The sequence below is a fragment of the Trachypithecus francoisi genome, unplaced genomic scaffold, assembly GCF_009764315.1.
Source record: "Trachypithecus francoisi isolate TF-2019V2 unplaced genomic scaffold, Tfra_2.0 Lachesis_group12, whole genome shotgun sequence".
Lineage (NCBI taxonomy): Eukaryota > Metazoa > Chordata > Mammalia > Primates > Cercopithecidae > Trachypithecus > Trachypithecus francoisi.
In genome coordinates this window covers 13,983,750-14,010,242 of record NW_022681457.1, presented here as the reverse complement: position 1 = coordinate 14,010,242, position 26,493 = coordinate 13,983,750, and the positions used below count along the sequence as shown (strand labels likewise).

General features: G+C 47.0%; 1 protein-coding gene across 1 annotated transcript; it reads right to left on the bottom strand.

The window, feature by feature from the left end:
• Positions 1-1,889: 1,889 nt before the first annotated feature.
• Positions 1,890-26,364, bottom strand: CEACAM20 (CEA cell adhesion molecule 20). Its single transcript, XM_033224786.1, has 12 exons — positions 26,194-26,364; positions 21,421-21,564; positions 20,324-20,599; positions 19,241-19,519; positions 17,077-17,355; positions 13,515-13,793; positions 9,406-9,523; positions 9,106-9,191; positions 8,256-8,317; positions 7,878-7,913; positions 7,271-7,396; positions 1,890-1,970 (listed from the first exon to the last, which is right to left on the bottom strand). Exons 1-12 carry the CDS (start codon positions 26,243-26,245, stop codon positions 1,941-1,943), a joined length of 1,767 nt encoding a protein of 588 aa, XP_033080677.1. The 5' UTR covers positions 26,246-26,364; the 3' UTR covers positions 1,890-1,940.
• Positions 26,365-26,493: the final 129 nt, after the last annotated feature.

Genomic DNA, 26,493 nt, shown 5'->3' with positions numbered 1-26,493 from the left:
TGATTTATGGAGGAACATCTGGAGTCTGGAGCGTCAGTGACTGACCCTTTACAAAAACCATGGACACCCAGGTTTAGGTGAGTTTCCCTCCATGTCAATGCTTCACACACATCGTCATACATCATTGCTGGGGGATTTCCCATGTGCTATGGTTTGGATATTTGTCTCCAAAACTCATGTTGAAACTTAATCCCCAGTATGGCAATATTGAGAGATGGGGGCTTTTAAGAGGTGATTGGCTCACGAGGGCTTTGCCTTCATGAATGGATTAATCCATTCATGGACTAATGGATTAACGGGTTATCATGGGAGTGGAACTGGTAGCTTCATAAGAAAAGGAAAAGAAACCTGAGCTAACATGTTACCACACTCAGTCCCCTTGGCATGTGAACCCCTGCACCCCTTCAGGACTCTACAGAGTCCCCACCAGCAAGAAGGCTCTTACCAGATGCGACCCCTTGACCTTAGACTTCTAAGCCTTCATAACTGCATGAAATAAATTTCCTTTTTAAAACAAATTACCCAGATTTAGATATTCTGTTATAGGCAACAGAAAGCAGACTAATACACCATGTGACTCCACTGAAGGAGAACACTTGGAAGCTGGTGCAGGGTATCCTCCAGACTTCACCCCATGCACCTTTTCCCTTTGCCAATTTTATTCTCCATCCTTTTGCTGTAATAAACTATAACCATGAGGTTAACAATTGGGTCCTGTGAATTCCTCTAGAAAATCTTTGAGCATGAGGTGCTCTTGGGGACCATCCTGACAGAGGAGTTCATCCAGCCCCATAACTTTAAATCCCACTGACAACTCTCAAATGTGTATCTCCAGCCATGATCTATCTAGACTTTTTTTTTTTTTTTTTTTGAGACGGAGTCTCGCTGTGTTGCCCAGGCTGGAGTGCAGTGGCCGGATCTCAGCTCACTGCAAGCTCTGCCTCCTGGGTTCACGCCATTCTCCTGCCTCAGCCTCCCAAGTAGTGGGACTACAGGCGCCTGCCACCTCGCCCAGCTAGTTTTTTGTATTTTTTAGTAGAGACGGGGTTTCACCGGGTTAGCCAGGATGGTCTCGATCTCCTGACCTCGTGATCCCCCCGTCTCGGCCTCCCAAAGTGCTGGGATTACAGGCTTGAGCCACCATGCCCGGCCCTATCTAGACTTTTATGAACAATTGCCTACTTGATTCTCCAACTGATTCTTGACATGTCTAAATTCTTGACATGAAGCAAATTCTTCATTTCTCTCCTTATCCCAGAGTTGCTCAGAAAGTGACCTGCCAGTCATCCAGTTGCCCTGGCAAGAAACCATGGAGATATCCTTGTCTCCTCACTCTCTTTACCTTTAGCAAATCTCATTCTGACTCTCTCCACCCCTGCGATTCTCAGAATTCTAAGCATTTCATGCCTACCTCTCAGGAGCCTCAATCCCTCACTTCACTATGTGTTTTCTCCTTTTATTAAGAGCTCTTAATTTCTTAAGAGCTCCTTGTTCCTTATCTTCTGCCATGATTTGAAAAGCCACTTCTTCTCTGACCCCTGCCTTTGTCACCTGCTCCTCTCTGGCTGACTCAGACTTACTCTTCTCCCTGGTGAGCAAAAACCCAACGGTGTTTGCTCAACCTCAACCTGCAACTATGATATCCTATGCTGTTCAGTCTCAAACCTTGGCCCTCTAACTCTAGATCCACGGGCTGTCATTTTTACCGTTACCATTGCTTTGAAAAAAAAAATATGAGTCAAAATCTAAGATTCTGTGGGAGCCAGGGCCTGACCAACCCATTGCAGTAGAACATCACAAGGTATACAGAGATGACAGAGAATGACTGACTTATAATATGCACTTAATAAATGTCATTAAATATATGATAGAACATGGTTTCTCTAGGACTCCTGGAGAAAAAGATCCCTGCTTCCGTTAAACCGAGGAGTTGATTTGGACTAAGTGTCGGGCTCTGGATTCACAAGCTCCTGTTAAACGAAGAGAAAATGTGAGCTCCATTTGCTAGGTGGACCCTCCCAGTCTACTCACTGTAGTCTGGGGCCCAAACAGCCTGGTACTTTCCTTTCTTTGGAAATTCCAGAAATCTTCCTCCATTCTCATCACACTTAACACTGGCACCTCTCTGTTCCTGGAATGGCCCATGTACTTCCCCACTGTGGTAAACAGACTCTAAAATGGTCCCCATTATCCCTGCTTCCTGGTATTCATTCCTCTATGTAATCTCCTCACCTTGAGGGCAAGACCTGTGACTTGCATCTAACCAATAGAATATGGCAAAGGTGGTAGGATATGCATGATTGCATGTATGTGATTCTGTTAAATAAGATTATGACTTCTGTCTTGGCTTTGAAGAAACAAGATGCAACATTGTGAACTGCCTGTGGAGAGGGTCATATGGCAAAGAACTGAGGATGACCTCCAGCTGACAGTAAGAAACTGAGACCCTCATTATGACAGCCTGCAAGGAACTGAATGCTGCTAATAACCACGTGAACTTGGAAGTGGATCCATCCCCAGTTGAGCCTCAGATGAGACCTGGGCTTTGACTGACACCTTGATTATATAGCCTTGCAGAAGAGCTGTCTAAGCAATGCCTGAACTCCTGACCCACGGAAACTGTGAGATAATAAATTCGTGTTATTTTAAGCTGCAAAGTCTGTGGTAATTCATTATACAGCAACGGATAACTCTACACTCACTTCTGGGCCTTTTTTCCTGATGCCTCTCAAGTTGGAATGTTTCTCTCTATACTGTTTGCATGGTTTGCTCCTTCTAATCCCTGCAGAATGTAGCAGACACTGAGTTGACTGACCTAGCATTCTTCCCCACACCACCTCCCTCGCTTGCTTCTATTGAAGAGACTGGGAATGTTAATGTATCACTTTCTCAGCCTCTGTTGCAACAAGGAGCACCATATGACCTTATTCTGGCTGAGATATAAGAGGAAGCTTACTGAGTGGGAAGACCTTTTGCCCTACTAATAATAGGAAACAAACATGGCTCCCCTAAGCAGACACTGGTGAAGAGAGGGACTCAGGTGGCTAAGGTTTTACCAGTTGCAAAGCCGATTATAGAGCTGACAAACCTAAACATGATACCGTGGCCTGAACCAATCTGATTCTCCTATGGAGAATTTGAACCTAGAAATGCTTAAAGGGCAGCAGAAGATGTTGTTATATGTACTCTGAAGTTATAGAGAAGCAATGACCAGGTGACATACATAGAAATTCAATCTGAATTGAGAGAATGAAATGAATTCATAGATTAATGAAAATGAGAAACTGTGTAATAAGAGAGAAACAGCTTCTTTGTGGCATTCGAGTCGCCAAGAGGCCCAGGAGTAATTTCTGAAATTGAGTTATCTGATATTTCTCAGTGTTCTCTCAATTAATCCCCATTCAAACTACATTCAAAGGGTTTAATGTTCTTAACATTAAAAATTCTTGACTAAGATATTAATATATGAAACATTCAGCCAGGTGCAGTGGCTCGCATCTTAATCCCAACACTCTGGGAGGCCAAGGTGGAATGATCGCTTGAGCCCAGGAATCTGAGGCTGCAGTTGGCCATGATCGCACTACTGCACACAAGCTGAGCGAAAGAGCAATACCTTGTCTCAAAAAAAATAAAAAGGTATATAGGATATTCACATTTTTCAAGAATAGTTCATCTGTTAGGCTAAAATCTACCCCTCTTTTACCTATCCTCCATGGTAATTTATCTGCCCTCTGGAACAACAAGGAACACATTTATCCCTCTACTTGAAGCCTGTCAGACACTAAAATAATGGAGTCCTCTGTCCCTAAATTTTCTCTTTTCCAAACCCAATAAAACCCTGTCAGTAGGACATGGATTTGAGCCCGTGTTATGGCCTCTCACTTATTCCTCCTCTGGATAAATTCTGACTGGTCACTGACTTGTTCAGAATATAGAATCTAAAGTCCATTCTTGGAAATGGAGTCATCTGGCTGTCCTGATGACAGGGTTAAGATCACTTGCATTCTCTAAAGTAATTCTACTAGTCCTTAGAACTATGGAGCCATCACTTGACTGCTCTAAACTTGTTATTGGAACCTTTGCTTATGGCTGGATGAACTAATAGTTTTCTTCTTTTTAATTTTTTTCTTTCTGAGACAAGGTCTTGTTCCATTGTCCAGGCTGGAGTGCAGTGGCTGGACCTCAGCTCACTGCAACCTCTGCCTCCCAGGTTCAAGTGATTCTCCTGCCTCAGCCTCCCAAGTAGCTGGGATTACAGGTGCCTGCCACCATGCCCAGCTAATTTTTGGATTTTCCGTAGAGATGGGGTTTCACCATGTTGGCCAGGCTGGTCTTGAACTCCCGACCTCAAGTGATCTGCTCACCTCCACCTCCCAAAGTGCTGGGATTACAGGCATGAGCCACCACGCCTGGCCCAGTTTTCTTCTTTGAGAATGATGTAACTAATCATACCTCTCTGTTTTATTGTTACCAGGAAGCTTAGAGACACATAAGAGATACAGGGGCAGATATCATGTAGGCCCAGCATATATTTTTTTACTTTTTACTCATATCTTGACTTCTTGCTATTGTTAAAAATATTTTTTCTGATTGTAATTTCTATTTCTAATTTAACACCATTTTGTAATGTTGTATATAATGCTTCAAATCTTCCACAGGAAAAACTGCTTCAAATCTCCTATGAGAAAAATGTGGGGAAGTAAATATCATGAATGAAATGAAAGATTGGAAAGGAAAGGAAGGGAATGAAAAGGAATAGACTGTTTAGGAATGTAACTGAAAGAGATGGCAAAGACATAAAGGAAATGGAGGGAAACTGAATAGGACAGAAAGGAATACAATATAAATTAAAGGCAGAGAATGGAGTGAAATAAAATGGCATGATGTCCAAAGAAGGGCAAATGAAAGAAATTAAATGAAAAGGAAAATTGAAGTGGAAAGAAAGAAATAAAGTAAAATAAAATGGAGCAGAAAAGAGAGTAATAAAATAAGGTAATGAGGGGGAGAGAAATGGAGAGGAAATGAGAGAAAAGTAATATAGTAGAAGGAAAGTCTAACATTAAAGAACAAAAATAAAGCAACAAAATTAAAAAAAAACAAAAGGGATGAAATGGAATGCCATGCAATATAAAATAATGAGATGAAATGAAACTGACATCAATGGTGTAAAGAGTAGGAAATGCAAAGGACTGCAAAGAAATGGAAAGAGTTTAAATGAAGTGAAAAGGAGTGGAATGGAATGACTTGAAAAGAAGAAATTAAATGGAAAGCTTCAAAAGGAAAGTAATAAAGACAAGGGAATGAAGTGCCATAAAGGGACAGGATGAAGTGAGAAAACATGGAGTAGAATGGAATGGAATAGAATAGAGTGGGATGGATTGGAGAGAAATGAAAAGGGAAAGGAATTGAAAAGAACAGAGGGAGAGGAATGGAAAACAGTGAAATAGCATTGAATGACAGGGGAGGGGATGGAGAAGAGAAAGTGAATGGAAAAGAAAGAAGGGAATGGGAAAAAAGAAAAAGTGAATGGGAAAGGAATATAAAGAATAAGAACTGGAATGCAGTGGAATGAAATGAAAACCAATCAAATGGAAATGAATGTAAATAGGGACATTGACTAGGAAGGAATGGAGAGGTAGAAAACAGAACGGATGAAATGGATTAAATATATGGATGGAAATAAGAGGTCTGAAATGGGATGGGAAGAATAAGAATGGAAATGAAATAAAGTCGTGGGATGGGAATTGAGTGGGCTGGAATAAAATAGAGTGTAATGGAATGTAAAATAAATGAATTGAAATGAATTAAAAGAAAAAATAAAAATGGATAAAATGTAATAGAAAGGAAAAGAATGAAAAGGAATGAAATAAGAAAGAGAAGGAGGCCGGGCGCGGTGGCTCAAGCCTGTAATCCCAGCACTTTGGGAGGCCGAGACGGGCGGATCACGAGGTCAGGAGATCGAGACCATCCTGGCAAACACGGTGAAACCCCGTCTCTACTAAAAAATACAAAAAACTAGCCGGGCGAGGTGGCGGGCGCCTGTAGTCCCAGCTACTCGGGAGGCTGAGGCAGGAGAATGGTGAGAACCCGGGAGGCGGAGCTTGCAGTGAGCTGAGATCCGGCTACTGCACTCCAGCCCAGGCGACAGAGCGAGACTCCGTCTCAAAAACAAAAAAAAAAAAAAAAAAGAAAGAGAAGGAAAGGAGTGTAAAGGGATCAAACAGAGCTGAGTGGGATGGAATGAAAAGGCATGGAATGAGCCAGCCATGATGGCTCATTCCTGTAATCTCAGCACTTTGGGAGGCCAAGGCGGGCAGATCAATCGAGGTCAGGAGTTCAAGACCAGCCCGGCCAACATGGTGAAACCCCATATTTACCAAAAAATAAAAAAATAAGCTGGGTGTGATGGCTCGTGCCTGTAGTCCTAGCTACTTGGGAAGCTGAAGTGGGAGAATCCCTTGAACCTGGGAGGCGGGGGTTGCAGTGATCAGAGATTGAGTCACTGCACTCCAGTCTGGGTGATGGAGCAAGACCCTGTCTCAAAAAGAAAAGAAAAGAAAAGAAAAGGCATGGAATAAAGTAGAGTGAATGGGAAGAGATAGGATGGGGGGAAACACAGTGAAAGGAAATAAAACCAAATGAGATGGAAAGAAAATGGCAGAGTGAAGTGATATGGAAATACAGAAAATGAATAAAGCTAAATGGATAGAAAGGAAATGGGTGGAGTGAAACATGGAATGCAATAAAATGGAGTGCATTTGGAAAGGAATGAAGGAAAACTAACTATTAAATGACACGATAGGCCGGGCGCGGTGGCTCAAGCCTGTAATCCCAGCACTTTGGGAGGCCGAGACGGGCGGATCATGAGGTCAGGAGATCGAGACCCTCCTGGCTAACAAGGTGAAACCCCGTCTCTACTAAAAAATACAAAAAAAAAAAAAACTAGCCGGGCGAGGTGGCGGGCGCCTGTAGTCCCAACTACTCGGGAGGCTGAGGCAGGAGAATGGCTTAAACCCGGGAGGCGGAGCTTGCAGTGAGCTGAGATCCGGCCACTGCACTCCAGCCTGGGCGACAGAGCGAGACTCCGTCTCAAAAAAAAAAAAAAGAAAGAAAGAAAATGACACGATGGAAATGGGTAGGATGGAATTGAGAAGATTTTTAAAGGGAAATTTTCTTTATAGTTCATCCTACAGACTCTTTAGTAGGGAAGAAAAACCAGATTGGTGACAGATTTCCACCTGTCCAAAGACTCAGCATGGCATAAACATACCTCATAGATTGACTCCGTGTTTTTTGGCACAGTGGAGAGCAATCTGAGTGGGGGCATCAGAGGTTTGGGTGGTGGCTTCCAGGGGCTGAAAGAATTGCCTCCAGGGCTTGCTGAAGGCAGCTTTGTCTGCAAGTAAGCAGAGAAATCAGGCAGGGCCTACAGTCACAGATTGCCAGGAATGTACCAACTTATACTCTTCAGAGACCCAGAGAGTGGAAGGAATCTGTTCAGATTCTTGCAGAGAATCAGAGGTGGAAGCAGGGTTAGAACCCAGGCCCTTGCCCTGGCCCAGAACTCTCCTTTTTCCTGCTGGCTCTGCAACCTTTACTCCCAGCCTCCTTTTCACCCCAGCATGTGCTGGTCCAGTACCACCTCACTGGCAATCCAATTCCAAGCCCTGGAGGTGGAAGGAACAAAAGAGGATCCAGGGTCTTGGCATCTGACCCAGCTCCCTGTGAGGCCTTAGGCTACTCTCTTCCCATCCCAGGCCCTGTGATGTGCCATGAAAGCTTTAGACGAGATCATCTCTCAGGCTTATCACACATAAAATTCTCAGACTGTCTTTCCTCCACAGATTCTTTAACCAAACCCAGCAGGGCCAATGTACCTCATAGGTCTCCTCTGGAAGGTCTGGTGGTTGCATCTGGGGAAAAACAAAGTTGCAGAGAGGTCATAGGGCTTGGAACAGGGGCACCCCAAGAGATTCTCAGAAATAGCTTTGGCCTCAGAGGCAGTTATAGCTCTTCTGATTCCCAGAGGGCTCAAAGCTAGGAATTGTCATGTCAAGGAGTAAGAAGACGAGGAGAAGAGATGAAAAAACTCGGAAGGGTCTTAAGATCCTCAGAGAAGTCAGAGGAGGAGATGCAGACAGACTCAACCTGGCACTGGGTTTTCTCAAAATATCATGCCAGTCCCCACCCTAAGAAGTAAGACTACCGCAGCCTGGTTGGCAGATCAAGGAGGGTCCCTCTGCAGCATCACTCACCTTTTCGACTCTGATCTGTCCCTGAAGCTGGGACATGTTGCAATACTCAGGACTCAGGCTTTCTAGAAAAAGTGAATCTCAGTCAGGAGCTGGAGTTAGAAAGAGATATGAGGCAAGGGGGGCTGTTTTTCCAGGACCCCTGTCCCCAGAAAGGAAGTGCAGAAATCTTCCTTCCCAGGACTCCCTGTCATATTTCCACTGAGCTTGACCTGGGAATGTCCTGGAAGTCAAGTTCTGGGTTAGGTAAGGCTGTTTGGTGACACAAATGAGGAGAGAAATCTAAGTTCTAGCCCCAGTTTTGACAGTGGGTCCTCTGTAGCCTGGGTTTAGCCCTTTATCCCTCATGGCCTTGGTTTTCCTCTCTGTAAAATGGGGCTGGATTGGACAGTTTCTAGAAAGCCTTCCATATCAAAAGGCCTATCCTTCCAGAATCCCAGACCTAGAGATGGCAAATATGTTTCATTTTGTCTTTGGTTAACTCTAACCCATCAGTAGAGGGCACTCGAGGCTCTCTATTGAGATATGAGGCTGGATTTGGATTCAGCAGGAAGGAGTGTTGTGATTGATTCATTCTGTCTACAGCAATCAGTTAACAAAGTTTTCTGAGATTGAGAAAGGAGAGCATTCCAGCATGTTGTCTTGCTTTTGCCATGACTGTTGGAACAGGCAGAACCCATCAGAGGGCGTGACTCCAATCTCATCCATATTCCAGATGGGAACACAGAGGCTCAGAGTGGGCAGGGTTTGCCCTGATCATACAGTGACCTGGTGGCAAAGCTGGGAGCCCCCAGCACCAGCCTCTTCTCCAGCCCTCACCCCTGCCCCCGGCATCATCCATAGAGTCACTCACCGGAACTGGGCTCTGTGGGGTGCTCCTCCTTCGGAGTGGGTTGTGAGGTCTCATGACTGGGGTCCTCTGTTGTTTTCCTTGAGGGCCTGAAACCCCAAAACCCTCATTCTTCTGTGCCTCTAGTCCTTGCCCATCTCCACAGGTTCTGTCCGTATACCACGTCCATTCTTGGACAATGCCCCCAACCCTCTGAATTCCCCAGGTGCCAGACACGACTCAGCACCATGGTCAGCAACACGCCAGGCAGGCGCGCCCCCTGCTGGCCACATCCCCATCCCCCACCCTGTATCCCTGTATTACCGTCTGGCATTTCTGATGTAGAGAAAATAGCCCAGTTCTGAGGCCACAGCAATGACAGCCAGGATCCCGATGACAATACCAGCGATGGCCCCTGAGGACAGGGAGGAGGACTGGGGACCTGGGCAAGGAGAGAGAATCAAGACCCAGGCCTGACACACCCTCATCCCTGCCCCCAGCCCATTCCCAAGCTTGCAGCTTTTTCTCTACTGACATTTTGTGAGCACTGGTTTTCCAGTCGTTGGGAGGCATCAGACTGTGGTTCTTGGGTTTCGGTTTTGCTTTTTTTTTTCCAGACAGAGTCTCGCTGTGTCACCCAGACTGGAGTGGAGTGGTGCGACCTCAGCTCACTGCAACCTCCAGGTTCAAGTGATCCTCCTACCTCGGCCTCCCGAGTAGCTGAGACTACAGGTACCTGCCACCATGCCAGGCTAATTTGTTTTATTCTTTGGTAGAGAGGGGGTTTCACCATGTTGCCCAGGCTGGTCTGGAACTCCTGACCTCAAGTGATCCACCCGCCTCAACCTCCCAAAGTGCTGGGATTACAGACATGAGCCACTGCACCTGGCCTCAGTCTGTGGTATTAACAGCATCATTTCTAAACTAAAATATCCAGTTTCTGGGTCCAAATTTCAGCAGTGACTTTGGGCATGCTACTTAACCTCTCTATGCTTCAGTTGTTTCTTTTGTAAAATGAGAACATCAGGGTTTATAGGGCTTCTGGAAAGATTAAACATATATGTATTCATGTTCTATATATATAGTGTTTGTTTGGAACCATGGAAAGTGATCAGTAAATGTTGGCCATGATGACAATGCCAATTAGCATAATAGATCAAATACGGCTTTGCCTTTCTTTCCTCCCAGAAAAGAGGCACAGACCAGAGAAAAGAGCTTTGGCAACCAGAAACCCGGCTTTCACTTAGAACCCCCTGACTCGCCGGGGCCGTGTGACCGTGCACAAGTGAATTCATTTCTGAGTCTCATTTCTTCATCTGTAAATAGCACAGGATGTTTGCAAAGATGAGATGAAATCATGAATGTTGACACCTGGCACATAGTAGGTGATTAATAAATGGCAATTGTTTTCATTAATGAGGTCTGCCAATTGCCCATCTCACTTCTGCCTGAACCTTTCTCAAAAGGGTGAAATCGAGCCACTGGAATTAAGAACACAGTCACAAGGGTCAGGAGTGTGAGGAAGGAGCTCTGCTTCGGAGGGGCAGGAGGGAATTTCCTGGGGTGCCTCAGGGATTCTTAGTTTCATTCTCTGCATCTCCATTTTTCTTTCCCTGCCCCCCCCCCTTTTTTTTTAGATGGAGCCTTGCTCTGTTGCCCAGGCTGGAGTGCAATGGTGCGATCTCAGCTCACTGCAACCTCCACCTCCCAGGTTCAAGCAATTCTCCTACTTCACCCTCCCAAGTAGCTGGAATTACAGGTGTGCACTGCCATGCCTGGCCATTTTTGTGTGTGTGTATTTTTAGCAGAGATGGGGTTTCTCTGCTAAAACCCCATGTTGGCCAGGCTGGTCTCGAACTCCTGACCTCAGGTGATACACCCACCTCAACTTCCCAAACTGCTGGGATTACAGGTGTGAGCCACCGTACCTGGCCGCATCACCATTTCTTTCTTTTTTTTTTTTTTTTTGAGACAGAGTCTCACTCTGTTCCTCAGGCTGGAGTGCAGCGGCACGATCTTGGCTCACTGCAAGCTCCGCCTCCCGGGTTCACGACATTTTCCTGCCTCAGCCTCCCGAGTAGCTGGGACTACAGGTGCCCGCTACCATGCCCGGCTAATTTTTTGTATTTTTAGTAGAGATGGGGTTTCACCATGTTAGCCAGGATGGTCTCGATCTCCTGACCTCGTCATCCACCTGCCTCAGCCTCCCAAAGTGCTGGGATTACAGGCGTGAGCCACCAAGCCGGCCTCTGTTTCTTTGTATGTCTAGCAAAGATAAGAATTCCAAACTCTATAGACTTTTTAAAATTTTTTTGAAACAGAGTCTCACTCTATCACCCAGGCTGGAGTGCAGTGGCATGATCTTGGCTCACTGCAACCTCTGGCTCCTCTGCAACCACTGCAACCTGGCTGCCTCCCAAGTGATTCTCCTGTCTCAGTCTCCTGTGTAGTGTGATACAGGTGCCCACCACGACACCTGGCTAATTTTTGTATTTTTTAGTAGAGATTGGGTTTCACCATGTTGCCCAGGCTGGTCTTCAACTCCTGACAATATGTGATCCACCTGCCTCACCCTCTCAAAGTGCTGGGATCACAGGCGTGAGCCACTGTGCCCGGCCTCTATAGACTTTTAAAGGGATTAACAAGATCATGTATAAAACTACCAACACAGTGCCTGATACATACCAGATGCTTGACAAATGGTGGTGGTGATGATGATGATAATGATGATGATGATGATAGAAGCAAGCTCTAAGCACCAAGAGCCCTTCATACATGATCTCATTCAAATCCTACAATATCCCCGTGAGCATCAACTGAACTCACCGCTTCCTTCCCTGAGCCTCTGTTGCTCCATCCATCAAATGGTCTTACCAAGACCACAAGATTGCTCTGAAGATTAAATGAGGTAATTTGGAAGTTGATATAAATGGTGTTCTAGGCTTAGTGAACAACTTGAGGAGGCCAGCCTGGTTTTAAACCTCGATGACAGGATTTAAGTCTATAGGTCTCAGTTTCCCTTCCTGTACAATGAAGAAACCAACAGGCTCACCTCAAAACTGACTGATAGAAAGTACCCAAGAAGTGTCTGCTGATATTATATATGGGAAAGTTGGATTCAGATATGTGGCACAGGCTCAATAAACAATAATTTTAGGTTGAGCATGGTGGCTCAAGTCTGTAATCTTAGCACTTTGGGAGGCCGAAGCAGGAGGATCACTTGAGCCCAGGAGTTGTGCAACATAGGGAGGCCATCTCTACAAAAAAAATATAAATAAAAAATTAGCTGGGGGTGGTGGTGCAAGCCTGTAGTCCCAGCTTCTCAGGAGGCTGAGGTGGGAAGATGGCTTGAGACTGGGAGGTTGAGGCTTCAGTGACCCATGATCATGCCACTGCAATCCAGCCTGGGTGACAGAGTCAGACCCTGTCTCAAAAAAAAAAAAAAAAGGAATAATTTTATTTGTTTAACAAACATAATATGCCAAGCACTGCCCTAAGAACTTTACAAATGTTAACAGGCTTCAACAACCCTAAGAAATAGGCAGAATTATTATGTTTTTCAGAAAATAAATCAGAGGCCCAGAGAGAGTAAGTAACTTGCCCAAGGTCACACAGCTAATAAGCACTGGAGAAGGATGTGAATCCCAGTGAACAGTAACACTGTTGCCTTCTCAAGAACTAAAGACAGAGATACAGGGACTCCCTGCCAGTCATGTCCAATTGCTATTAACATCATTTCTGATTCCCCATATAGCTCACTCCTTCCCTCACTGGGTATGTCTCTGACTCATTGTCCTAAACCACTCTGAAAGATAGGCATCATGATACGATTTGCCTGTGTCCCCACCCAAAACTCATCTTGAATTGTAGCTCCCATAATTCCCAAGTGTTGTGAGAGGGGCCTTCTGGGAGATAATTTCATCACGGGGGCGGTTTCCACTATATTGTTCTTATGGTAGTGAATAAGTCTCACGAGATCTGATGGTTTCATAAAGGGTTTCCCCTTTTGCTTGGTTCTCATTCTCTCTTGTCTGCCATCATGTAAGACATGCCTTTCACCTTCCACCATGATTGTGAGGCCTCCCTAACCATGCGGAACTGTGAGTCCATTAAAGCTCTTTTTCTTTATAAATTACCCAGGCTTGGGCATGTCTTTATCAGCAGCGTGAAAACGGGCTAATACACATCACAAACCCAATTTACAGGCAAACCAACTGAGGCTCAGAACAGCTTGGAGAGTTTTCCAGGGAACACAGCAGGAAGTAGAGTTTCTATGTTCCCCTGAGCATTAGGGGTTAGGATTCAACAGCTGGGGACTGAGAACCTGCTCAGGCAGTGTGGAGACTGCCACACTCCAGCCCTCGATAGGGGTAGACTAGGTGGCTGGGACCAGCATCAGGAAAGGCCCCTGAAGGCAACCCTGAGAGACTCACCTACCACCTTGACCAGGACTGAAGCGGAGCGGGCCAGGCCGGTGAGAGGGTTGGAGGCTGTGCAGTTGTAGATCCCGTTGTGTTCCCAGGTCAGAGCCCTGATGATCAGTTGCTCTCCCAGGTGCTCCCCGGTGGAGTGTTCAAGAGTCCAGCGATACTCAGCGCCTGGCTTGGACTCGGCCCAACACTGCAGGGTCAGGCTGGAGTTGAGCTCTGCCTCGATGGTGCTGACCATCTTTGATGCTGACTCCCTGGTGATGTTCACTTTGTCAGGACCATCTGTGTGTAAAACCAAATGTGATGTCCCCTGGCCCCCATCAGCGAGCCATTCACTTTCACCTTGGAATTTCAGTAAAATAAACAGAACATGCTCCCTTTTGCTCCTTAGCTGTCTGACAAGCAGAGTGTGGTCCACAACACTGCGGGTGGGGGAGATCAAAACAAAAACAAGGGCCTCCTGTAATCCCAGCACTTTGGGAGGCCAAGGCGGGTGGATCGCGAGGTCAGGAGATCGAGACCATCCTGGCTAACACAGTGAAACCCCATCACTACTAAAAATACAAAAAATTAGCCAGGTGTGGTGGCGGGCACCTGTAGTCCCAGCTACTTGGGAGGCTGAGGCAGGAGAATCGCTTGAAACTGTGAGGTGGAGGTTGCAGTGAGCCGAGATCGTGCCATTGGAGTTCAGCCTGGGTGACACAGCAAGATTCCATCTCAGAAACAAAAAACAAAACAAAACAAAAAAACAAAAAAACCCCTGCCTTTGCAAAAGTTAATTCAAAGAAGAGTTTTAGGTCACTCGGGCATCAGAAATTGTTGCTAGGCCAAGCGCAGTGGCTCACACCTGTAATCCCAGCACTCTGGGAAGCCGAGGTAGGTGGATGTGAGTGGAACTCCTGAGACCAGGAGTTCAAAACCAGCCTGACCAACATGACGAATCATGTCACTACTGAATAATAAAAATAAAAACTAGCTAGATGTGGTAGCACATGACTGTAATTGCAGCTACTAGAGTGGCTAAGAATTGCTTGAACCTGGGAGGCCGAAGTTGCAGTGAGCCAGCAAGACAAGGTTGCGCCACTGCACTCCGGCCTAGGAGACAGAGTGAGAAGGAAGAAAGAAAGAGAGAAAGAGAGAAAGAGAGGGAGAGGGACGGAGGGAGGGAGAGAGGGAGGGAGGAAGGGAGGAAGAGAGGAAGGGAGGAAGGGAGGGAGGGAAATTGTGGCTGTGTCCTGTGCATATAATTCCTAAGGGAGGAAGGGAGGAAGGAAGGGAGGGAGGGAGGGAGGAAGGAAGGGAGGAGGGAGGGAGGAAGGAGGAAGGAAGGAAGGAAGGAAGTGGGAGAGTGAGGGAAATTGTGGCTGAGTCCTGTGCATATAATTCCTAACTTCTAGTCCTGTGTATTCTCAATGGTATAAACACGTGCAAATTTTCTTTGTAATGTCAGAGGGGATCATTGTCACTTTTCTCTTCTAACACATACAAGAAGGAAACAAATGAAAGTAGTTGTTGGATTTCTCATATAAATTAAAAGAGTTTGGGCCTGGGGCCATGGCTCATGCCTATAATCCCAGCACTTTGGGAGGCTGAGGCAGGGAGATCACTTGAGCTCAGGGGTTCAAGACCAGCCAAGGCAACATAGTAAGACCCTGTCTCTATTTTGTAAAAAACCTAAAAGAGTTTAAGAGTCAAACTTTATTTAAATTAATGTAAAACACTAGAAGGGATGCAAAAGGTTGCTAATTGAGACATTCCAGGAGGGGAGGAATACCCCTTCTCTGCTCCCTCCCAAACATCCTTTGAACCTGTTCATTTCTCCCCATCCTGACCCCATGGCCACTTGGATCCCTCACCTGCATCCCAGCTCCTCCTGGTCTCCCCATCCCAGTCTCATCCTCCACACAGTAGCCAGAGAAGTCTTCCTAAGTACTAAATTGTCACTGTCCCTCCTGTGTTCAGAACTCTCTGTGGCTCCCCAGTGCCCTTGGGACAAAGCCTATGGCTGATGAGGCCATTTACAATTTGATCCTTTTTGATCCTTACAGACCCCTCCAGTCCCACCTTTCCACACCTCTTGCTCTCATTCAGGAATTAAATCCCACTCGGAGATTCCATCCTTGTTACACTCTCTCTTGCCTCAAAGCCGTCGCACACTCTCTTCCCTCTGCCTGGAATGCTCTTCCCTGCCTCTGCTCTAACCAGCCTACTCCTACTCATCCTTCAGCTCTCACGGTGGACATCCCCATTCATGATGACCTTTGCAACATGCCCCAGATGGAGGTTTCCTTTGGGCTCCCCATACCCTCCCTTTGTCCCCCAAGTTCCCATTTATCATGCTGTGTTTTATTTGCCTACTTAGTGACCTCCCCATCCCCAGCAGGCTGTGGAAGCTGAAAATCATGGCAAGTGTCAAATGCTCAACATGTTGCTTACCACAGAGAGAGCACAAAATATATATTTTTGGTTTAATGACTGAATTGAGAAGGAAAGAGGAGAGAGCAACAGAGAAGTGTAAAGAGGAGCAAAGACATGTACTTAACCCCTACCTCTGTGTTCCCTGCTACTTCGCATGTACAAAAGTGCACCCCTCCTTTCTCTCCCAGCAGAAACCTCTTCTCCCCCAATCTTCTCCATCTTGGTTCATGACTCCTACATGCTTTCAGTGGCTCAGGCAATAATCCTTAGAGTCATTCTTGACTCCTTTCTTTCTCTTTCACCTAATATCAGTCAGCAGCATATTCAAAATACATCCACAGTGCAACCACTTCTCAACACCCGACAGTTGCCATTCTGGTCCAGCCCTGTCATCTCTCGCTGCACAATTGTGGCCACCAGGAGAAGCTCTTCAAAGACCTCCAACAGCAGAAATGTAATTGACCAAGGGCCCAATTGCTGTGCCCCCAAATCTACTCCCAGCCCTCCCACAGGCGGCACCCTGCCAGTACCTGAGTGCATCCAGGAAACTAAGGCAGGCCCCTTCCTGGGAGACACGGGAGGTCCCAACAGCCCTGATGGGTGTTCCTTCAACTGCATGGTTATCCAGTTGCTTCTATTCAAGTCTCTGTCCCTCTCCCTGTCACTCGGGGTCACACTCGCATCTCAGTCTCTCAGTCTGATGGCTCTCTCCAACCTTCCTACAGCTGCCTCCCTAGTTATCCTCACCGGAGCATTTCCCCTAATAAAACCCTTGCATGAATAATCCCGTTAATCCCACCTTGGGGTCTGCTTCTCCAAGGATCCAGACAAATACAGCTCCTCTTACTGCCCCTCTCCCCGGTTTCTATGTTTGCCTCCCTGTAGACAAGGGCCAGTGAGACCCTGGGAAAGCTTAAATCTGGGTGGTGTCCCTAAACCTTATCACCTGCTTCTCTGTTTATGGTCTGGTTTCTCCATTAGAACATAAGCCCCCTGAGGGCAGGCACTTGGCCTTATCCAGTGCTCAGATTCATGCCTGACACAGAGCAGGAGCTCAGTAATCATAGCATGAATGATTGGAAGGAAGAACTTAAAGAGAAGGAGGGAAGAAGGGAGAAGGGGAAGGTCCAGGCCCCGGCTGACTCACAGTTGATGGTAAGCTCAAGGGGCTCACTCCAGGCCTGGCTGCCCCAGTTCCAGACCTCACAGGCATAGGGCCCCGTGTCATTCCGCTGGAGGCCATGGATGACCAGGGTCCTGTTGCCAGCTGACAGCTGCAGGTGCTCACTGGGCAGGAGGGGCTGGCCGCTCAGGAACCACCGGACATTCACATTCTCATTGACGGTTTGGCAGGTCAGGTCCACGGACCTGGCATTCTCCACAAGGTTCAGGCTTGAAGGCACGACTTTTGGCGTGGTCACTTTTTCTGGAAACACGTGGAGATACAGGGTCAGGTTCAGGGAGATTTCCCCCATCTCCTGCCCTTGTGGAGCCCACAAATTTTTCCAGGAGTGTGTGTGTGTGTGTGTGTGTGTGTTGTGGGTGGTGTGTATGTGTATATGATTTGCATATGACTGGTGTGCGGGGTACATGTATGTCTTTTGTGGATGAATGTGTGTTGTGTGATTTTTTCAAGTGAATATGTAATGAGTTTTGTGTATACGGAGAGTGTGTGGTGCGTGTGTGTTTTGCATTTCTTGTGTGTGTTGGGTGTGTGTGTTGAATATGAAGTATGTGTGTGGTACACATGTGCACTTTGTACGTGAGTATATGTTATGTGTATTTTTTTGTATATGAGTATGTGTTCTGTGTCTATGGTATTGTTTATGTGTTTGTGTTGTGTGATGTGTGCATATGCTCTGAGTATGTGCTGCATGTGGTATGTGTATGTATTTTGTGTGTGCATTGTGTGTCTGTTGTATATATGTGTTGAGGGTGTTGACTGTATGGTATGTGGTGTGTTTTCCATGTTGTCCATCTTGAGTGTCTGTGATGTTGAATGGCTGTAATGTTTAGTGGGTGCTGAATGTCAATGATATATGTTGTGTGTGTCCATTAGCACATATTAGGTGTATATATATTTTATGTGAGTGTGTCATGTATATGTGATCTTGTTTGTTGTGTAGATGTATGTGAGATATGTGTGTCTGTTTTGTATGTCATGTGTGTTGTATATGTGTTGTATGTGTGACCATTTTGTGTGTGTTGTGAGTTTGTGTGTATGTGTTATGGATTTGTATGCATATGCTGTGTGGATGTATGTGCTGTGGGTTTGTGTGTATGTGCTGTGGGTTTGTATGTGTTGTGGGTTTGTGTGTATCTGTTGTATGTGTGATGTATTATGTACTTTGTGATGAGTGAGTTGTACACCTCTGTTGTGTGCATGCTATATGTGTGTATGTTTTGTGTGTGTGTTGTATGTCTGTGGTATTGCACGGTATGTGTACGTGCTATATATGGGTTGTGTTTACTGTGTGTATTGTACATGTGCGTGAGTGTGCTGTGCATGTGGGGTTATTATCTGTCTGAGTATGGAGTATGTGAGTGTCGTGTTAGTGTTTTTAAATGTAGACAACCTCCCCCCATCTTCAGAGAATCAAATCATGGGCACCCCCTAGAGAGCCACCAGGGTCTCCTGCAGGATGTGCCAAGCCAGGCAAAGGAGCCAGTGTGCCCAGCCTTCCCTGCGGTCGGAGCCCTGCTCAGTCACCAGCTGCGTTGGATATCCCCCTGGGTCCTCCTCAGACTCTGGGGTATTGATGTAGCTCAGTAGCTCTGAAGATTTTTTTGTTTTTTAGACAGAGTCTTGCTCTGTCGCCCAGGCTGAAGTGCAGTGGCCTGATCTCCACTCACTGCAAGCTCTGCCTCCGGGGTTCACGCCATTCTCTGCCTCAGCCTGCCGAGTAGCTGGGACTACAGGCGCCCGCCACCACACCCAGCTAATTTTTTGTATTTTTAGTAGAGACGGGGTTTCACCGTGTTAGCCAGGGTGATCTCGATCTCCTGGCCTCGTGATCTGCCCGCCTCGGCCTCCCAAAGTGCTGGGATTACAGGCGTGAGCCACCGTGCCCGGCCTCTTAAGTTTTTTTTTTTTTTTAGAGTTCAAGATCCCTTCAAAAATCTGATGACAATCCTGGACCCTTCCTCTAGAACACAGCGCAAACATTTTGCATGCAACTCAATGTCATACAGGGATTTCTCCCTCACACAGTATCCAAAGGCCCCGGATTAAGAACTCTTGGTTCCTTCTGACATGGCCAGCATCTGACTCTCAGAAGAACAAAGGAGAGGAACCAGGAAAGGAGACTTACCAAGGACTTGAACCTTCAGAGTACCCAGGCGGGACAGGTGGGTGTCACTGTTGGACACCAAGCACTTGTACAGGCCCTCATGTTCTCTGGACACAGCATGGAGGGTGAATGTGCTCGTGGTGTGAGACAGAATGGAGTCAAGGAGAAACCAGGTATAGGCAGAGGGTGGGTGAGACTTGGTTGCCGCCAAGAAGGTCACGTCAGAGCCCTCCATCACCTCAACCACCTCCCCACTGGCAACACCAGACTCCAATTTGATTTCAACAGGATCAGGACCATCTGAGAGGACAGGAACAATTACAGCAGTAACAATAGCATCAGCAACAGGTCTCTTATGGAGGTCTTTAACGGATCAATAAATATTTTATTTCCCTCCTCCCCACTCAAAGGCTAGATCAATTACAAACGAGGTGCAGTAGTCGGATGGAGATGAAATGTCAGCCTCATCCCTGGGTAAAGCAAGATTGAAAGACACGTCTAAAGTATGCCAGCTGAATGGTTAAGGTAGCTCACACCTGTAATCCCAGCACTTTGGGAGGCTGAGGCAAGAGGATTGATTGGAGCAAGGAGTTTAAGACCAATCAGGGCAACATATCAAGATCCCATCTCTACAAAAAAGTTAAAATTTAGCCAGGTGCAATGGCTCATGCCTGTAGTCCCAGCTACTCGGGAGGCTGAGGCAGGAGGATCGCTTGAGCCCAGGAGGTCGAGGCTGCATTGAGCTATGATTGCACCACTGCACTCCAGCCTGGACAACAGAGTGAGATCTTGTCTCAAATAAAAATGAATGAATGAATGAATGAATAAATAAATAAATAAATAAAGTGAGCCTGCTAATGCTCTTCGCTCACCCCTATCCAGGCAAGGTTTTGGATCAAACGTCTGAGGTTTGGGAGCTCAATTTTAGACATATTAAGTTGGAGGTTTCCAGCAGAATCCAAGTAGAGATGTCAAACAGTTATACATCTGAAGTTCAAAGGTAGACAAGTCCACATCTGGATGGTATTTCAAGCTGTGAGACTGAACAAGGCACTAAAGACGTGAGTGTCGGTGAGGGGTTGGAGAGAATGGAAAGGGACTCACACTTCACGTCCAGGAAGATGGGGTCGCTGCTCTGGCGCAGAAGGGCATCTCGAGCTTCACATTGGTAAGTCCCCGAGTCCTCCCGCTGGACAATGAGGATGGTGAGGCTCTTGCCATCCTTGGACAGCTGCATGCGCTCATGGAACACGACGGAGAGGTTGTTGGAAACCCAGTGGATGGTAATGTTGACGTCCTTGGTGTTACAGTGGAAGATCACCATATCCTGCTGCTCTATGGCAGTGCCCAGGCTGACTGCAATAGTAGGCTTGGCCAGCTCTGAAAGCAAGCAAGGGAGACAGAGGCAGAGACACAGGTAGAGGAAGAACAAACAAGACGTAGTCACAGGGGGACCCAGAGAAACAGGACTAGATTGGAATTGCCAGAAGACACTCTGGATGGATGCCTGGGCTTGAATGCTGGATCTACTGCTCATTCAAGGTATCATCTTGGGCAAGTGACTTCCCTTCTCCAAGTCCCATTGAAAGTGATTATGCAAGTGAAGCAAAGGGTCTGGGACCTGACCAGGGGTCAATCAGTCAGCAATGACAATCAAGCTTACAACACGAGTGCCAGCAAGGGCCCCCTACCCACTCTTTTTCTTTATTGATACAGGGTTTCGCTGTGTCATCCAGGCTGGAGTGCAGTGGTGCAATCACAGCTACTGCAACCTTGACCTCATGGGCTCAAGCAATCCTCCCACCTCAGCTTCCCAAATAGCTGGGACTACAGGTGTACACTACCATACCTGGTGAATTTTTTTTTTTTTTTTAGACATGGGGTCTCCCTATGTTGCCCAGGTGGGTCTCAAACTCAATTAATCCACCCTTCTCAGCCTCCCAAAGTGCTGGAATGACAGGTGTAAGGAACTGCACCCAGCCCCCCCACCCACTTTTTAGCCAACTTTGCCCACCCCAGCCATGACAGTCACAGCCCTCCCTCTTTACCCCAACCCCTGGCACAGATGGCTGGACCAGTTGTTGCCAGACTCTGGCTGAGCCAATCAGATTTGCCCTCTTGGGACTCTGGGTGTTAGGCCCAGATAGGGGATCTCCACGGAGGCAGAGATCAGCATGACCATCTTGTTATCTGGCTCCCACCTCTGGATCTGCCATGAATCTGGGGTGTCCTGGGGGTCCCAAACACAGACAGGACAAAATCCTCACTTTGGGTGGCATCAAGTGAGTTGGCATCAAGGGTGATCTGGGCTGCAGCTGGAGGACTCCATACGGTCCAAAGCGAGGCTAGAAGGGGAGAGAGGAGGCATTCAGGGAGGGAGAGGTGTGTTGGGGGGTGCCTGGCTAGGGTCTTCAGAAGCACAGGGAGCTCTGAGGTCATAGGGCTGGCATTCCACCCGTGGAGACCTGAGTCCTACACATTACTTACCAGCTATGTGACCTGCAGCATGTTTTTTGTTTGTTTGTTTGGTTTTTGTTTGTGTGTGTGTTTTTGTTTTCTGAGGCAGAGTCTGGCTCTGTCGCCCAGGCTGGCATGCAGTGGCACAATCTCAGCTCGCTGCAACCTCCGCCTCCCGGGTTCAAGTGATTCTCCAGCCTCAGCCTCCTAAGTAGCTGGGATTACAGGTACAGGCCACCACGCCCAGCTAATTTTTGTATTTTTAGTACAGACGGGGTTTCGCTGTGTTGGCCAGACTGGTCTCGAACTCTTGACTTCACGTGATCTGCCTGCCTCGGCCTCCCAAAGTGCTGGAATTACAGGTGTGAGCCACTGTGCCCAGCTGCAGCATGTTTTCGTCCTCTCTGAGCCTCAATCTCAACTGTAAAATGGGCGTACTATCACCTGCTTACTAGGGTTGTTGTGGGGGTGGTAATGAATATTGGCAAACTTTAATTGGGCCCCTTGATAGTCACTGTGTTCTCTCCAATGATGTGCCCTCTACTGGAGACACATGATGGTCCCTGTATTCCACATAGAGGAAAGCCGATGCTCACAGAAGTGATGTCACTCACCAAGATGGTATTGTCAATGGCAGAAGCTAAAGACCTGGCCTGCCAGGCCCTGAAGACTGTGCTCTCAACACTGTAATTCCTCCTGTCAGCCCAGAGATGGCCACAGAGCCAGCCCTTGATTAACAGGTACTTTTACTGTGATCTTGGTGAAAAATATTGACTTTTGGTACTTCCTCTGATGTGCCCCTAGGCAAGATCTTGCATGGGGAGGAAAGGAGAACAAGATAGCAGAAGTTCCCAGTTTTTGGCAGGGTATGGTGGCTCATGCCTGTTATCTCAGTACTTTGGGAGGCTGAAGTGGGACGATCACTTGAGCTAAGGAATTTGAGACCAGCCTGGGCAACATAGTGAAGCTTTGTCTGTACTAAAATTTTTTCAAATTAGCTGGGGGTGTTGGTGTACATCTGTAGTCCCAGCTACAGTCTGAAATGGGAGGATCACTTGAGCCTGGGTGTTTGAGGCTGCAGTGAGCTATGATTGCTCCATTGCACTCCAGCCTGGGTGACAGAGCAAGGTCCTGTCTTAAAAAAAAATACAAACACACACACAAAAAATGAGTTCCCAGTTTTCCATTTGATCATTCTGCACACCACTACGGAGGCTGCAAGAGACTATGGGACCTGGCATGGTGGCTCATGCTTGTAATCCCAGCCCTTTGGGAAGTCGAGGTGAGCAGATCACTTGAGGCCAAGAGTTTGAGATCACCCTGGTCAACATGGTGAAACCCCGTCTCTACAAAAAAAAAAAAAACAAAAAAAACCCAAAAACCAGCCAGGTGTGGTGACAATCACCTGTAAACCCAACTACTTGGGAGGCTGAGGCACGAGAATCTCTTGAACCCAGGAGGCAGAGGTGGTGGTGAGCCGAGATTGTCCCATTGCACTCCAGCCTGGGTGACAGAGCTAGACCTTGTCTCAAAACAAAAACAAACAAACAAACAAAAAACCACGAGACTTTGCTGGGGCCCAACCCCAGCAGCTGTGCTCACATGCAACTGACCTCATCCCTCCCATGAGCCCCATTAACGCAGACCCTCTGCCCCTCTCAAAAGGGCCCCAATGTGGCCCTAACACTGCCCCATTCCCTGCCCAGTCAGTGAATAAGGGCATGAGCTCTTAGGAACAAATATGAGCTCTGTCACTTATTAGCCCTACTATCATGGGTAAGGGACTTTCTCTTTGTGCGGCTCAGTTTCTTCAACTGAAAAATGGAGATAATAGTAGAACTCAGCTTATCTGGTGGTTGTGAAGTCTGAGTGAGATTATCAAATGTGACATGCTTAACAGAGTTCATAGCAAATATTCAGCCACCATGATGGCAACGATGATGACGATGATGGTAGTCTTGATGACGGGTTCTCGTGTCTGTGGTTTCTCTGCCTCAAATGCTAATAGAGGTTAGGCCCACAGCCTCAGAGCCTGACCACCTGGGTTTGAATCTCATTTTTGCCATTTATTTGGGCAAGTGATATCCCCTGAGGCCCAGTTTCCCCATTTGAAAAATGGAGGTAGTAACAGTTCCAGCCTCACTTAACTGTCGTAAGGATAAGTGAAATGATGTGAGTGAAAGCATTGATAAGGGCCTCATCATATCCGCCTGAGACAGGAAGCCTCCCTCCGTGGAAAGCCTGCTGTGGCCCCTTCCCTCTGACTTTCTTCTCACATTGCCCTGCCTTTGTCCCACCAGGAAGAGGCAACACTCACAGAGACACCTGTGGATGCGGCTGATAACTCTCAGCCTCCCAGGACTACGGAGCCCCTGCGCCCTTCCAGGGTCAGCCAGGAAGCGCCGGCCCAGAAAAGGAGAAGCTGGTCTCAGAGACACACAGCAAGGCTGGGCTGAGCCCTCACCTCTGCACATGACCTGTTGCAAAATCATGTCTTCACTTCCGAAATACTTTTTTGTCAAAATATTCTAGTTTCTTCCTTTTGTCTCAGATGCCTTTTAGGCAGAAATTTCACATTCATCCCCATCCTGATCCGTGGACCTGGCTGCCCAGGGCTGGCACAGCCTCCCTCCGCCTATCTCTCATCTGCTTGTCTGAATCTCCGTGATACTCCCTCTCTCCATGTCTCTGAATCTATTTCTGTCTGTGTCTTTACACAGTTCTCTCCCTGTCTCTTTGTTCTCTGTCTCCCTCTCTTTCTGCCCCTCCCTGTTTTCCCACTGGTCTGTCTTTCTTTCTTTCTTTCCTTCTTTCTTTTTCTTCTTTCTTTCTTTTCTTTGTTTCTCTCTTTCTTTCTTTCTCTTTCTTTCTTTCTTTCTCTCTCTCTCTCTCTCTCTCTCTTTCTTTCCTTCCCTTTCTTTTTTTTTTTGAGACAGACTCTTACTCTCACCCAGGCTGGAGTGTAATGGCACAATCTTGGCTTACTGCAACTTCTGCCTCCTGGGTTCAAGCAATTACCTGCCTCGGCCACCCAAGTAGCTGGGATTACAGGTACCCGCCACCACACCCAGTTAATTTTTGTATTTTTAGTAGAGACAGGGTTTCACCATCTTGGCCAGGCTGTTCTTGAACTCCTGACCATGTGATCCACCCGCCTTGGCCCCCCAAAGTGCTGGGATTACAGGCATAAGCCACTGTGCCTGGCCCCCACTGGTATCATTTCTGAGGTTATATTTTTACCTTTTGTCTCTGTCTCTCTGTGTATCTCTTCTTCCTGTATTTCCCTCTCTCTTTCTCCCTGGGTCTCTGGTTCTGTGGCTCTGACTCCATCTTTCTCTCTGTCTTTCTCTGTGTACACACACACACACACACACACTTTTGTCTTTCTCTCTTTCTCTGTGTACACACACACACACACTTTTGTCTTTCTCTCTTTCTCTGTGTACACACACACACACTTTTGTCTCTCTCTCTTTCTCTGTGTACACACACACACACACACTTTTGTCTTTCTCTCTTTCTCTGTGTACACACACACACACACTTTTGTCTTTCTCTCTTTCTCTGTGTACACACACACACTTTTGTCTCTCTCTCTTTCTCTGTGTACACACACACACACTTTTGTCTCTCTCTCTTTCTCTGTGTACACACACACACACTTTTGTCTTTCTCTCTTTCTCTGTGTACACACACACACACTTTTGTCTTTCTCTCTTTCTCTGTGTACACACACACACACTTTTGTCTTTCTCTCTTGTCTCTAGTCTGTTTATGTCTCCTTCTGTCAGTCTCTTGCATCTGTATTTGTTTCTGTCTCTGTGTCTGTTTCTCTCTCTGCCTCTCTTTCCTCAAGTGTGTACACACACACACACACACCACTGACAAATATACATATATCTTTGTCTCTGGTCTCTGTTTATGTCTCCTTCTGTCAATCTCTTTTGTATCTGTCTTTATTTCTATCTTTCTCTTTCTTTTTCTCTGTCTCTCTCTCTCTCTCTCTCTCTTTCTTTCTTTCCTTTCTTTCTCTCTTTTTTGAGACAGGGTCTTGCTGTGTCACTCAGACTGGGGTGCTGTAGTGTGATCTCAGTTCACTGCACCCTCCGCTGCCGAGTTCAAGGTTCAAGTGATTCTCCTACCTCAGCCCCCCAAATAGCTGGGACTATAGGAGCCTGCCACCACACCCAGCTAATTTTTGTATTTTTAGTAGAGACGGGGTTTTGCCATGTTGTCCAGGCTGGTCTCAAACTCCTGGCCTCAAGTGATCTGCCCACCTCAGCCTCCGAAAGTGCTGGGATTACAGATGTGAGCCACCACGCCCAGCCCTATCTTTATATCTGTATCTGTCTTTATTTCTGTCTCTATCTCTGTGTCTCCATTTTTTTTCTCTGCCTCCATCTCTTTCCTTGAGTGCGTGCGCACACACACACACACACACACACACACACGCACCACTGACAAATAGATGCATACAACCCCCCTCCACCCCCATCTGAAGGAAGCAGGGCACTCACCTGAGAGCAGGATTCCCATCCAGTGGTGTCCCCATAAGTCAGCAGGCCCCATGGGTCCCAGCACCTGACTTCAGTGTGCCAGGCCGTCTGTTGTCCCGGCTTGCACACACAGACACAGTCCCCACTCCAGCTGCAGCCCCTCCACCTCCCTTCTCTCTTCTCCCCCACTGCTACAAAGTCACACACACTGTAGTGACTGCCGCTCCCGGGACAGACAGGGGTGGTGGCAGGGAAGTAACTTTGACCCCACCTCTGCCCTCTACCCCCAGGGCTGACTTTCCTTCCCTGTCTGGTGTGGAG

What these genes read in the sequence shown, in the direction of transcription:
- CEACAM20 (XM_033224786.1), bottom strand. Translation starts at nt 26,245, where the DNA reads ATGGGGCCTGCTGACTTATGGGGACACCACTGGATGGGAATCCTGCTC. An exon ending in GATTCATGGCAGATCCAGAG is followed by an intron (nt 20,600 to 21,420) that starts GTGGGAGCCAGA and finishes GCTTGCTTTCAG; the next exon opens with AGCTGGCCAAGCCTACTATT. An exon ending in AGTCCTGGTCAAGGTGGTAG is followed by an intron (nt 9,524 to 13,514) that starts GTGAGTCTCTCA and finishes CTCCTTGCCCAG; the next exon opens with GTCCCCAGTCCTCCTCCCTG.